The sequence below is a fragment of the Ranitomeya imitator genome, chromosome 6 (genome assembly GCF_032444005.1).
Source record: "Ranitomeya imitator isolate aRanImi1 chromosome 6, aRanImi1.pri, whole genome shotgun sequence".
Lineage (NCBI taxonomy): Eukaryota > Metazoa > Chordata > Amphibia > Anura > Dendrobatidae > Ranitomeya > Ranitomeya imitator.
The window spans coordinates 29,314,595-29,329,034 of NC_091287.1; the positions used below are offsets into that span (position 1 = coordinate 29,314,595).

The 14,440-nt window shown below is 42.8% G+C and overlaps 1 protein-coding gene across 1 annotated transcript in view; it reads left to right on the plus strand.

Annotated features, from left to right (window-relative positions):
- The first annotated feature begins 696 nt into the window (after window positions 1–696).
- Window positions 697–14,440, plus strand: part of LOC138641750 (serum paraoxonase/arylesterase 2-like) — a 71,309-nt gene continuing 57,565 nt past the window's right edge. Inside the window, exons 1-3 of the mRNA XM_069729380.1 lie at window positions 697–876; window positions 4,966–5,036; window positions 6,146–6,201. Of these exons, the coding sequence (XP_069585481.1) occupies window positions 803–876; window positions 4,966–5,036; window positions 6,146–6,201 (201 nt within the window). The 5' untranslated portion in view covers window positions 697–802. The remainder of the gene's footprint in view (window positions 877–4,965; window positions 5,037–6,145; window positions 6,202–14,440) is intronic.

Sequence of the window (14,440 nt, forward strand, 5' to 3'; positions counted from 1 at the left end):
AACTCCGCCCATATGACCCAAAACTGGTCCCGCCAAATTCAGGTGACAGGTTCCCTTTAATATCACAGGACGTCTGCCCACTGGGACCACCAGTAATCATGAGAACAGGTGTCCTTTGTATAAATGGAGGTCAGGTTGCGCATGCGCCCTAATGATCTATTCATTCTCTATGAGACTGGCAGAGAAGGAAGCAGATTGCTCATGTGTGCACTTCAATTGCTCTTTATAGGACTCACAGAAAGATCCTATATTCTGCTATCTCCATCTATTCTACAACAAACGTAGTAGCAGAGGGCATACACAACCTCTTCCTTCTTTGTCATAGAGAATGACCAGGGAACTTAGAGACCCCATTCTTGTGATCACTTGGGGTTCTCCAGCTTTCAGAAAAGACAGTTCTGATTTTTAGACAGTCCCTTTAAGTTGAATACTATTTGTGTGATTCCTTAGCTCCCTCTAGTGGTGACTGCAGATTTCAGAATTCTTTCATTTATGAAGTGGGAAAAAATAGTGCTCCTCTATGGTAAAAAAAAAAAAATAATAATAATTATGCAATAGCTATAATTATCAATAGCAAATACTAATATGTCACCAATAAAACTACAACCTGCAACAATAAATCAATAAAAATATAACTTGGCAGGGTCTGGAAGGCGCTGGTGTGACAGGTTTACAAATAAAAGGCAGGTAATACAAGTTCTAGCACTCAGTGGTTGTGCGGCTGCGATCAGATATCATCCCCCGGATCTCTGGCTCTTATGTCATAAAATTCAGCTAAGAAACCAAGGACAGCAGTGCAGACATGGGGAAACTGTTAAAAATCACCCTTGTTGTGGCAGTCCTCGCTCTTCTGGGGGAAAGGATTCTGAATTTTTGGTAAGTGACTTGTTTTCCTTTTCTTCACTACTTTTAACTCTTATAACTTCCAATTATTTTTGTTGCGGACCTCGACTTGCCGACAATATCTTGGATTAGCGCTCAGTTAATTGTTAATCAGTATTGTTGTAATTGCATCTTCTTCACAATGTCTGATCTGTGCACGAGACTCATCAAGAAATTCTGGGTCTTGTATGTTTGCTCAGATGTGTTCCTACAGAATTGAATGAAGGGAGACGAGCAAGCGCAGCCATTGATAATGTCGGACTCCAGGTCTGGACTGGCCCACGGGGTGACAGGTGAATCCCCCGGTGGGCCCCTATTCAGTCACTTACCCCCAACATGAGCAGCAGTTTGCCCAATATATTTGATTCTCTGTGTACAGACAAAAGGAGCGTCTCCTCATTCACCCAACAATCTCCCTAGGATTCCAATATACACTCCCTGACAGAAGTTATGTCGCTTATCCATGTTATGTAAATAAAAGCTTATAACCTGACGTTAAATTCATCCATTAGTTGTATAAATTATTCTTTTGAAAGCTGAAACCCTCCGAAATGTGGTTTAGGTTAAGAAAATAAATTGGCATCAATGCAAAAATATTGATCAGTTAATGGATACAGAATGGTCAGATTTTGGCAAGACAAAAGTTTTGTCTCCCACAGAAAGTAATGTGATATTAAAACTAATAATTAACTTAAAATACAAATATATGTTGCATAACATTGGTGAATGAAGTTGTGGTGCTATTAGAGTCATATTTAATATTTTGTGTGACTTCCATGAGCTTGAAGGACGGCATCCATGCGGTTCAACAATGATTCATACAATTTATTATTGAAGTCATCAGGAATAGCACAGAATGCCGTCTTACATGCCTCCCAGAGTTCATCTAGATTCTTTGGTTTTGTCATCCAAGCTTCCTCTTTCATCCTACCCCAAACATGCTCAATGATGTTCATGTCTGGTGACTGGGCTGGCCAGTCCTTGAGCACCTTGATCTTTTTTGCCTGGAGGAACTTTGTTGTAGAGATGGATGTATGAGATGGAGCACCATCCTGCTGCAGAATTTGACCCCTTTTCTGATTTGGAATATAAGAGGTAACTAATACTTCTTGATATTTTAGGCTACTATTATTGCCTTCCACATTGCAAATGTTTCACACCCCCCCATACTGAATGTAACCCCAGACCATGATCTTTCCACCACCAAATGTAACTGTTTTCTGCGTGTATTTTGGATCCATACGGGCTCCAGTAGGTCTCCTACAGTATTTGCGGCGGCTGTGGTGTAATTCTACTGAAGATTCATCAGAGAAATCCACCTTCTGCCACTTTTCCAGTGTCCATCTGTTTAGCAGGCTGTGGGACTTTGCAAATGCCACATGGTTTTTGGAGCTCTGCTGCAGTGGAAGAGGGGCTTGCTTTGGATTTTCTAACCAACAAACGTTCCTCCTGAGCAATTGTCTTGCAGGGTCTGGCGAACCTCGGCTTGTCAAACACATCTCCATTCTCTTCAAATCTTTTTTTAATTCTTTGTACTTGATGCTGAGACACATTAAAGGTGCCAGCCACCTCTACAGTGGATGTGGTCTTCAGCCTCTTGATAATGCAGGCTTTGGTCACAGGGTGGATTTTTGGCATGTTGTCAGAGCTCAAGTTGCAGTTCAAGTGAAGGTCTGGGGTGCTGGGTTTATTTTTATACACATGCTAATTAAGTGATCATTTACTGAGCACAGGTGAGGATGTAAACTAGGATTTGGTGCATTATATGATCAAGCGACAACAATTTTGTCTTGCCAAAATCTGACCATTCTGTGTCCATTAACTGATCAATATTTCTGCATTGATGCCAATTTATTTTCTTAACCTAAACCACATTTCGGAGGGATTCTGTTAGGGAGTGTATAGAAGCAGAAGGAAATTTGCGAGTGATGGCAGTGTAATATTTGCATGTAGCTTAATAATAGGCCCCGTAGAGTTAATGTCACTGGTGTGCCCTTGCCTCCCCAGTCCGACACTGTGGGGACCTTGCTTCCAGACATAAGCCCTAGAGGTGGGACTTTTTTTTACCTATCTTGTGAATATGCTTTAAGATGTGAAAACACTTTTTGGTGTCTTTATATACTGTATATAATGTGTATATTGCCCAACAGCTTTTTCTTAGGGGAAATAGTAATTCCTATAATGTTCCAGTACATTTTTATTTATTTTGCAACCAAGTCTGTTCTAAAACTTTTAAAACACAGCAATATTGAGTTGGCTTTCAATACAGCAGACTGACATTGTGCACTATTATTTTAGTTTATTATCAAATCTTTCTCTGCTTTGTACTCTTTCATTAGACATTCATTCAAAGTATAAAATGGCATGTGTGTATATAGAGTAGATTTTCCCCAAATTGTACAATCTTCCATATACAACTATGACAAAAGCCTAAGCAAAACTTTAGCCCTCCAAAACTTCTCATTATGATGTTTAGTTTGCTTCCGGCTTCCTGTACAATTATTCTTCTTCCGTCTTTGGAACTTATTTCTATGACTATTACCGCTCTGCTACTTGTCAGGCCAGTCTCACACGTCCAGATAATTATCCGTGTCCGTGTGCTTACGTTGAACATCAGTGTGGCACACGTGCGGCAGCCGTGTGCCGCCTGAGGACCACACGGACCGTGCAGGAGACAGCGCTACAGTTAAGCGCTGTCCCCTGCATCTGGTGCTGAAGCCGCCATTCATTTCTTCTCTCCAGCATCGTTCGCTGGAGAGAGAAGATATGAAAAATCTTTTTTTTTTTTTTTGGGGGGGGGGGGGGGGGGTTAAAAAAAAGATCCCTGTCCCCAACCCCCTCCCACCCCCACTGTTAATAAAGTACTTACCCGGCTCCCTCGCTGCTTCCTGTCCTCGCCGCAGCTCCACCTCCCATGGGGGATCTTTTTTTTAAAACACCCCCCCCCCCCAAAAAAAAGGGCTTCAGCACCGCGCTGAGGGGACAGCGCATACTGTAGCGCTGTCTCCTGCACGGCACACGGACTGCACACGGACAACATCCGTGTGCGGTACGTGTTTTACACAGACCCATTGACTTTAATGGGTCCGTGTAATACGTGCGCTCCCACGAACACTGACATGTCTCCGTGTTTTCCAAACCTCACGTACCGGAGCCACTGACGTGTGAAACCGGGCTCAGTCTGTATTTGTGCTCTCATTTCATTTTATCTTACGTTTTGGCAATGAGCCGCCCAAGTTCAGGACCCCTCACACAATATTGGAATATGATAAAACATTGTGAAATCTGTACAAATGTCTGCACAAAGCATTATCCAAGGCCATGCGTATCTGGGGTAAAGGTCTCTACTATTATGTAAGCAAAGATCAGTGGAGAATGGCAATTAATGCAGCGCTGCTTACAATTAAAGGGCAAACACGCAGGACGTCCTAAAATGTGATTTCACCTGTATTTGATAAAGTAGTATCTCCTTCTTGTGAGGCCATTTGCTTTCTTCCGCAAGATAATATTTACGTAGCTTTCCATGCAGCAGACTGGCATTGAGTGCTCACTAGTAACAGTTTTTCATCCTTCCTTATTGTGTTTTGTATGCTTATAACGTTACACATACAACTATAGCGTAATAAACCGAACACAGCAGCAGCTCTTTACTATAAATCTATAATATGGAAGTAGCCCTTTTTTTTAGATTATACAAGACTTAAAGTGGTATTCACATCTTTTAAAGTGATGACACATAGCTAGCATGGCATATTCAACCACATCAATCCTGGAAATCAACAGGCGGTAGCTTAATTTAGACCTTCTCCCTTTTATAAGCTTCCTCTGCTAGTGATGAGTGAGCGTGCTCGGATCAGGCGCTTTCTGAGCATGCTCGGGTGCTAACAGAGTGAGTTCGGCCACTCGAAAAATGTGTTTGAGTCTCCGCGGCTTCAGGTTTCGTGGCTGTTCGACAGCGGCAACACATGCAGGGATTTCCTTTTTTCCCAAGGTAATCAGAGCACACTATTATTTATGAATATATTGTTTTTTTCTATATCCCATATGAGATTTTATGACTTATTATTTATTTTTTTGTTGTAGCCATAGAGCCAAAATCTTCAATGAAGTGGAGCCGGTAGACCTCCCAAACTGTCAACTCCTGAAAGGGATAGGTGGGTTTTTACATTGCATGTTATCTGCATGACATCTTGTAATGAAACCTAAAACATATAAATCTTACAAATAAAGGATCTGGACCTTATAAATCCGTCTCCGAAATCAGTGGCTCTTGTGGTTCCAGCACGGGGCGTCCCATGATCCATGGATGTCACAGTATGGAACCTCAGCACAGTGTTCAGAAACCATGATTGTAGTTCAGGCTATGATAAGAACCTTATTCCTGATACCCGGTCCTTGGGTCTGGACTCAATACCATGGCCAACGTTGAGTAACTGTACCATGCATAGATTTTCACTGACCCCTTTTTATGTGCCCTATTGGGGAAGGTGACCACCCATTATGACCTAGATTTACTGCCAATACCTAGAATAGAGTGAGCTGCTCAGCATTTTAAGGAGCCTCGGAGCACCTTCATTGTTAAGGCGGCCTATCAAATAAATATGGACCAAAGGTGGACAACAAAAAGAAACATATACTCATCCATATGACCACTTAGATGACCGCTGCAGTCAATCTGTCTGATGGAACATGACCAATGCAGCCAATCAGTGCCTGTTGATTGGCTGTAGTGGTCATCTGATGTCCGCTACCGGTAGAGAAAGCCATGAGACCAGCCAAGGACATGGGCAGCGATGTAGGGTCTTGGTGGGGTACGGGAGATGAGTGTTTTCTTTATTTTAGGACCACGTTTTAAACTAATAAAAAGAATTCAACAACAATTTAATGACGTGTAAGCTAAGCAAATCCATCAGGAGTAATCGGTACACGCCCATAGAACCCAACTCGGGCATTACATATTATGCACCAGGTTTGGGTTACATCCTGTTTTGCAGTCCACTTACTTCTGCAAGTTTATTTTGGAAACAGTCAGCAACCTTTTTTTTTTTTTTTAACCAACGTTCACCCCTAACAGCCTAGCTAAACCCCTGCCATGGTCTGGTGTAAAGATTACATTTCCTGGAGCAGAACTCGCCAGAGCTCTGTGCAGACAGTGAACAAGCAGGGGATGCTTAAAGATTTTTTAACTCTGAAGCTTGTAGAATTGTGAATGCTGCTCTGTAATAAAGAATCTCTCATAAACTCATGTTGTTTTCCTTTGCAGAGGCCGGTTCTGAAGATATTGAAATCCTTCCTAATGGTTTGGCCTTTATAAGTACTGTGAGTATATATATTGCTATTTCTTGAAATATGTCACAAAGATTGATGTAGAAAAATGACATCAGCAAGTAGAAAAGTGGTGCCCGCGAGAAGGGCAATGAGATCAGAAAATAGAGTGATGACATTAAAGAATAGAAAATAGCCTCTGCAAGAAGAGGAATTATATCAGAAAGTAGAGCGTTGACATCAGCGAGTAGAAAATGGCGTAGGAAAATAGGAGAATGACATCGGCAATAAAGGGATGACATCAGCAAGTATAAAATGACATAGGAAAATAGAGGAATGACAAGTAGCTAGAGGAATGACATCAGCAAGTAAAGGGATGACATCAGGAAGTAGAAAATGATGTAGTAAAATAGAAGAATGACATCAGCAAGTAAAGGGATGACATCAGCAAGTAGAAAATGATGTAGGAAAATAGAGGAATGACATCAGCAAGTAAAAAATTATCTAGGACAATAGAGGGATGACATCAGCAAGTAAAGGGATGACATCAGCATGTAGAAAATGATGTAGGAAAATAGAAGAATGACATCAGCAAGTAAAGGGATGACATCAGGAAGTAGAAAATGATGTAGGAGAATACAGGAATGACATCAGCAAGTAAAGAAATGACATCAGCAAGTAAAAAATGATCTAGGAAAATAGAGGAATGACATCAGCAAGTAAAGAGATGACATCAGCAAGTAAAAAATGATCTAGGAAAATAGAGGAATGACATCAGCAAGTAAAGGGATGACATCAGCAAGTAGAAAATTATGTAGGAAAATAGAAGAATGACATCAGCAAGTAAAGAGATGACACGGCAAGTAGAAAATGATGTAGGAAAATAGAGGAATGATGTCAGCAAGTAAAGGGATGACATCAGGAAGTGGAAAATGATGTAGGAAAATAGATGAATGGCATCAGCAAGTAAAGGGATGACATCAGCAAGTAGAAAATTATGTAGGAAAATAGAGGAATGATGTCAGCAAGTAAAGGGATGACATCATGAAGTGGAAAATGATGTAGGAAAATAGATGAATGACATCAGCAAGTAAAAAATAATCTGGGAAAATAGAGGAATGACATCAGCAAGTAAAGGGATGACATCAGCAAGTAGAAAATTATGTAGGAAAATAGAAGAATGACATCAGCAAGTAAAGGGATGACATCAGTAAGGTAAAAAAAAAAGATGCTAGCAAGTAGAGCAATGTGATTAGCAATTAGAGGTACTGTATAATGTCAGTAAGTAGAGGGATGAAACCAGCAAGTAGAAAATTACATCAGCAAGTAGAAAAACTATATCAATAGGAAGAAAATGTACATCAGCTTGTAGCAATCTATTTCTAACCTATAAAACAATATTTTTCATATAGGGAGTGAAATATTGGGAGGTGCATGAGTACGTATGGAAAAGTAATATCCTGTGTACGGGATTGGCGACCACTGAATAGATTCTATATCTCTCATTGATTATGTCATTTTCTTATATTTTCAAACAACACCCCCCTCCCCCGCTCCGGGTGCGCAGTCACAGTGACAGTTGCAGAAGTATTTTTAGGGTTTCGTGGACTTTAGTATATATTCCGAAAGACTCGTACTGATAAGACTTACAGACTGTGGAGACCTTTTACATCCATCTTATCTATGACTCTGACCTTTCATCCTTTATACTGAAAGAGTGAAAAGAAAATCATGCCCCATCATCGTTATAAAGGTTTTACTTCTGGATGAATGAAAAGTTCTACAACTTTCCAATAGACTTTACACTCCAGCTCCTCGTCATTTTCAAGGTCTTTTTAATAATAATAATCCTAATTATGATAATAATTTTAATTCTGCAGCATTTTATAACTCGGAGGGAACTTGTACAAGCAAAATAAGTTGTTACAAAGTAACACACAGTTCTACACATCCATACGTAGCATTCTTGTTCCCATGAAGAGGTCGTCCTCCAGCCCATGCAGTAGTCCAGTGTAGACAATGCTCTGTGAGCTAAACACATCACAAACCTCTCTGCTTGTTTGCTACAATACAACACCAATAATGTATCCTATCGTGGTTAGCCAAATATGAAATAAACACCTACAGAAAAAGGCACCACACACAAACTAACGTATAAAAAGTCCTTTATTGATAACAAAAAGACCACAAAGTGGTCATAAAATTGCCTAAACGGTGAGACACAACAGACACAAAACAATGGTGGACAGAGAAACCTGGAGGTAACAGCAAAACATGTATGAGCACTTGGTGTGACAATAAAATACACAGATGGTGTATAGGTATACTAAATAAAGCGGCAAGGCAAATAGGATAGCATATAACAAAAGTAATGAGTAGTCAGTACTCTAATGAATACTCCGGACACATATTGCTAAAAAAAGGGGAAATAGCCTAAATATTGCACACAGAACCAGTGTGTACCAAATTGTAAGTAACAAGGCTAAATTCCTGGACGAAGCATTTCCTTGCGAAACGCGCGTCGGGTGTGGTGGACTCCTGGCTCTTTTCCACAGTTTGGGTAAACACTTGTTTATTAGGCATCTTAGCGGTTAAGTGTTAGGCTATTGTGGTTTCCATATTGCTAACAGAGCGGTGTATATGGCTTAATTTAGCCTTGTTACTTACAATTTGGTACACACTGGTTCTGTGTGCAATATTTAGGCTATTTCCCCTTTTTTTAGCAATATGTGTCCGGAGTATTCATTAGAGTACTGACTACTCATTACTCTTGTTATATGCTATCCTATTTGCCTTGCCGCTTTATTTAGTATACCTATACCCCATCTGTGTATTTTATTGCCACACCAAGTGCTCATACATGTTTTGCTGTTACCTCCAGGTTTCTCTGTCCACCATTGTTTTGTGGCTGTTGTGTCTCACCGTTGCCTGTTTAGGCAATTTTATGACCACTTTGTGGTCTTTTTCTTATCAATAAAGGACTTTTTATACGTTAGTTTGTGTGTGGTGCCTTTTTCTGAAGGTGTTCCTTTGCTACAATGTATCAGTCTGGATTCCACAGAGCATTATCAGCACTGATACAATTGTATCCACTGAGAGCAGGATTAAAGGGTTTGGCCACTACTTTTTTATTGATGGACTATCCGTATAATAGGCCATTAATATATGATCGGTGGGGGTGAGACACCCTATTATAGGGGGGTAGATCTGCCGTACCGGGCCGCAGACTGTTGTGAATTCTGTTGTCGAGCTCCCTCCTGTGGTCGTGAATGGTACTTCGGCGAGTTCTGTCTATGAGCTCCCTCTGGTGGCTATGAGTGAAGCTGCTGCTTCTGAGGTTCCTTACACAGGTGACGTGGTTTATCCTTAGGTTGGCTGCTCTATTTAACTCCTCTCAGATCGTTACTCCATGCCAGCTGTCAATTTTTTTGCATTAGTTCAGTTCGCTCCTGGATCTCTCTGGTGACCTGCCTTCTCCTGCAGAAGCTAAGTTCCTGATAGTCTTTATTTGTTCACTGTTTTCTTGTCCAGCTGGTTATCATGATTTTGTCTTGCTAGCTGGAAGCTCTGGGAAGCAGAGTGGCCCCTCCGCACCGTGAGTCGGTGCGGAGGTCCTTTTTGCACACTCTGTGTGGTCTTTTGTAGGTTTTTGTGCTGATCGCAAAGTTACCTTTCCTATCCTCTGTCTATTTAGTAAGTCTGGCCTCCCTTTGCTGAAACCTGTTTCATTTCTGCGTTTGTGACTTTCATCTTTTCTCACAGTCAATATATGTGGGGGGCTTCCTTTACCTTTGGGGAATTTCTCTGAGGCAAGGTAGGCTTTATTTTCTATCTCTAGGGCTAGCTAGTTCTTAGGCTGTGACGAGGCGCATAGGTCTGGTCAGGAGCGATCCACGGCTATTTCTAGTGTGTGTGATAGGATTAGGGCTTGCGGTCAGCAGAGCTCCCACATCCCAGAGCTCGTCCTGCATGAGGTTTAATTATCAGGTCATTCCGGGTGCTCCTAACCACCAGGTCATAACAGTACAGCTGGCCCAAAGTATTAATGCATCTCAATAGAGGGATAAGAGAACTTCTGAGACCATTTTTTTTTTCTTTGCACTGTGTTTTGTCTTTCTTTTCCCCTAGACCTTTGGGTGGTTCAGGACACAGGTGTAGATATGGACATTCAAGCTCTGTCCTCTAGTGTGGATCATCTCACTGAAAGGGTACAAAACATTCAAGATTTTGTGGTTCAGAATCCTATGTTAGAGCCTAGAATTCCTATTCCTGACTTATTTTCTGGGGATAGATCTAGGTTCTTGAATTTCAAAAATAATTGTAAACTGTTTCTAGCTTTGAAACCCCGCTCCTCTGGTGACCCCGTTCAACAGGTAAAAATCATTATTTCTTTGTTGCGTGGTGACCCTCAAGACTGGGCATTTTCCCTTGCGCCAGGAGATCCTGCATTGCGTGACGTTGATGCGTTTTTTTCTGGCGCTTGGATTGCTTTATGATGAACCAAATTCAGTGGATCAGGCAGAGAAAATCTTGCTGGCTTTGTGTCAGGGTCAGGATGAAGCGGAGGTGTACTGTCAGAAGTTTAGAAAGTGGTCTGTGCTTACTCAGTGGAATGAATGTGCCCTGGCGGCAATTTTCAGAAAGGGTCTTTCTGAAGCCCTTAAGGATGTCATGGTGGGATTTCCCACGCCTGCTGGTCTGAATGAGTCTATGTCTTCGGCGCATGCGTGAGCGCAAAGCTGTGCACTATCTGGCGGTATTCTCTGAGCATAGGCCTGAGCCTATGCAGTGTGATAGGACTTTGACCAGAGCTGAACGGCAAGAGCACAGACGTCGGAACGGGCTGTGTTTTTACTGTGGTGAATCCACTCATGCTATCTCCGATTGTCCTAAGCGCACTAAGCGGTTCGCTAGGTCTGCCATCATTGGTACGGTACAGTCTAAATTTCTTTTGTCCGTTACTCTGATTTGCTCTCTGTTGTCCTATTCTGTAATGGCATTTGTGGATTCAGGCGCTGCCCTGAATTTGATGGACTTGGAGTTTGCCAGGCGTTGTGGTTTTTTCTTGGAGCCCTTGCAGTATCCTATTCCATTGAGAGGAATTGATGCTACGCCTTTGGCCAAGAATAAGCCTCAGTACTGGACCCAATTGACCATGTGCATGGCTCCTGCACATCAGGAGGATATTCGCTTTTTGGTGTTGCATAATCTGCATGATGTGGTCGTTTTGGGGTTGCCATGGCTACAGGTCCATAATCCAGTGTTGGATTGGAAATCTATGTCTGTGTCCGGCTGGGGTTGTCAGGGGGTGCATGGTGATGTTCCATTGTTGTCAATTTCGCCTTCCACTCCTTCTGAAGTCCCTGAGTTCTTATCAGATTACCGGGATGTATTTGAAGAGCCCAAATCTGGTGACCTACCTCCTCATAGGGATTGTGACTGTGCTATTAATTTGTTTCCTGGTAGTAAGTTTCCTAAGGGCCGTCTGTTTAATTTATCTGTGCCAGAGCACGCCGCTATGCGGAGTTATATAAAGGAATCCTTGGAGAAGGGTCATATTCGCCCGTCGTCGTCACCATTGGGAGCAGGGTTCTTTTTTGTGGCCAAGAAGGATGGTTCTTAGAGACCTTGTATTGATTACCGCCTTCTTAATAAAATCACAGTCAAATTTCAGTATCCTTTGCCGCTGCTGTCTGATTTATTTGCTTGGATTAAGGGGGCTAGTTGGTTCACCAAGATAGATCTTCGTGGTGCGTGTAATCTTGTGCGAATTAAACAGGGTGATGAATGGAAAACGGCATTTAATACGCCCGAGGGCCATTTTGAGTACCTGGTTATGCCATTCAGGCTTTCTAATGCTCCATCTGTGTTTCAGTCCTTTATGCATGACATCTTCCGAGAGTACCTGGATAAATTCCTGATTGTATATTTGGATGATATTTTGGTCTTTTCGGATGATTGGGAGTCTCACGTGAAGCAGGTCAGAATGGTGTTCCAGGTCCTTCGTGCGAATTCCTTGTTTGTGAAGGGGTCAAAGTGTCTCTTTGGAGTTCAGAAGGTTTCATTTTTGGGTTTCATTTTTTCCCCTTCTACTATCGAGATGGACCCTGTTAAAGTTCAGGCCATTTACGACTGGACTCAGCCGACATCTGTGAAGAGCTTGCAGAAATTCCTGGGCTTTGCAAATTTTTATCATCGCTTCATCGCTAATTTTTCCAGTATTGCTAAACCGTTGACTGATTTGACCAAGAAAGGTGCTGATGTGGTCAATTGGTCCTCTGCGGCCGTAGAGGCTTTTCAGGAGTTGAAGCGTCGTTTTGCTTCTGCCCCTGTGTTGTGCCAGCCAGATGTTTCGCTCCCTTTTCAGGTTGAGGTTGATGCTTCTGAGATTGGAGCAGGGGCTGTTTTGTCGCAAAGAAGTTCTGATGGCTCGGTGATGAAACCCTGTGCCTTCTTTTCTAGAAAATTCTCGCCTGCTGAGCGCAATTATGATGTGGGCAATCGGGAGTTGTTGGCCATGAAGTGGGCATTTGAGGAGTGGCGACATTGGCTTGAAGGAGCTAAACATCGCGTGGTGGTCTTGACGGATCACAAGAATTTGACTTATCTCGAGTCTGCCAAACGGTTGAATCCTAGACAGGCTCGATGGTCGCTCTTTTTCTCCCGTTTTGATTTTGTGGTTTCATACCTTCCGGGATCTAAGAATGTGAAGGCTGACGCCCTGTCGAGGAGTTTTGTGCCTGACTCTCCGGGTGTTCCGGAGCCGGCGGGTATTCTTAAAGAAGGGGTAATTTTGTCTGCCATTTCCCCTGATTTGCGGCGTGTGCTGCAAAAGTTTCAGGCTGATAGACCTGACTGTTGTCCTACGGAGAAACTGTTTGTCCCTGATAGATGGACTAGTAGAGTTATCTCTGAGATAATAATAATAATAATCTTTATTTATATAGCGCCAACATATTCCGCAGCGCTTTACAGTTTAACAGTTTCAAACACAAAAGTCATAAGTAACAACGTTAACAATACAATAATTAAAGCAAAATAAGACGACCCTGCTCGTGAGAGCTTACAATCTACAATGAGGTGGGGGAGATACAAAGTACAGGTGTGTATTTACAATGATGTATTTACAATCATGGTCCAGCCATCTTCAGGGGTTGGGGAATAGATGGGGATAGTGAATGGGCTACACACAAACATAACATAACTTTGATTAGTGAACGTGATAGGCCGCTCTGAACAAATGTGTTTTGAGCGAGTGCCTAAAACTATGCAAATTATGGATGGTCCTAATATCTTGGGGTAGAGCATTCCAGAGGATTGGCGCAGCACGGGAGAAGTCTTGGAGTCGGGAGTGGGAGGTACGGATTAGTGCAGAGGTTAGCCGAAAGTCATTTGCAGAGCGCAGTGGTCTGTTAGGCTGATAGACAGAAATGAGGGAGGAGATGTAAGGGGGTGCCGCACTGTGGAGAGCTTTGTGGGTGAGAACAAGTACTTTGAATTGTATCCTGTAATGAATGGGCAGCCAGTGTAACGACTGGCGAAGAGCGGACGCGTCCGAGTAACGATTAGCCAGATGGACGACCCTGGCTGCTGCATTAAGGATGGACTGGAGAGGGGAAAGTCGAGTGAGGGGGAGGCCAATTAATAGAGCGTTACAGTAGTCCAGGCGGGAGTGGATCAGGGCGACCGTGAGGGTTTTAGCTGTCTCCATGGTGAGAAAAGGGCGGATTCTAGAGATGTTCTTTAGGTGTAAGCGGCACGAGCGGGCAAGAGATTGTATATGGGAGGTGAAGGAGAGATCGGAGTCAAACATAACACCCAGACAGCGCGCCTGCTGCCGGGGTGTTATTATGGTGCCACCCACGGAGAGGGAAATGTCAGATTTAGGGAGGTTAGTAGATGGTGGGAGCAGAAGAAGTTCAGTTTTGGAGAGGTTGAGTTTCAGATAGAGAGCGGACATGATGTTGGAGACTGCGGACAGACAGTCAGTGGCATTCTGTAGTACAGCGGGGGTAAGGTCAGGGGATGACGTATATAGTTGTGTGTCGTCGGCATAAAGATGGTACTGAAAGCCAAATCTGCTGATGGTCTGTCCAATTGGGGCCGTGTAGAGAGAGAACAGAAGGGGGCCAAGGACTGAGCCCTGAGGTACCCCAACAGTGAGAGGAAGAGGAGATGAAGTGGAGCCAGAGAACAGAACACTGAAGGAGCGGTCGGAAAGATAGGAGGAGAACCAGGAGAGAGCAGTGTCCCTAATGCCAAGTGACTGGAGCCTAGAGAGCAGGAGAGGGTG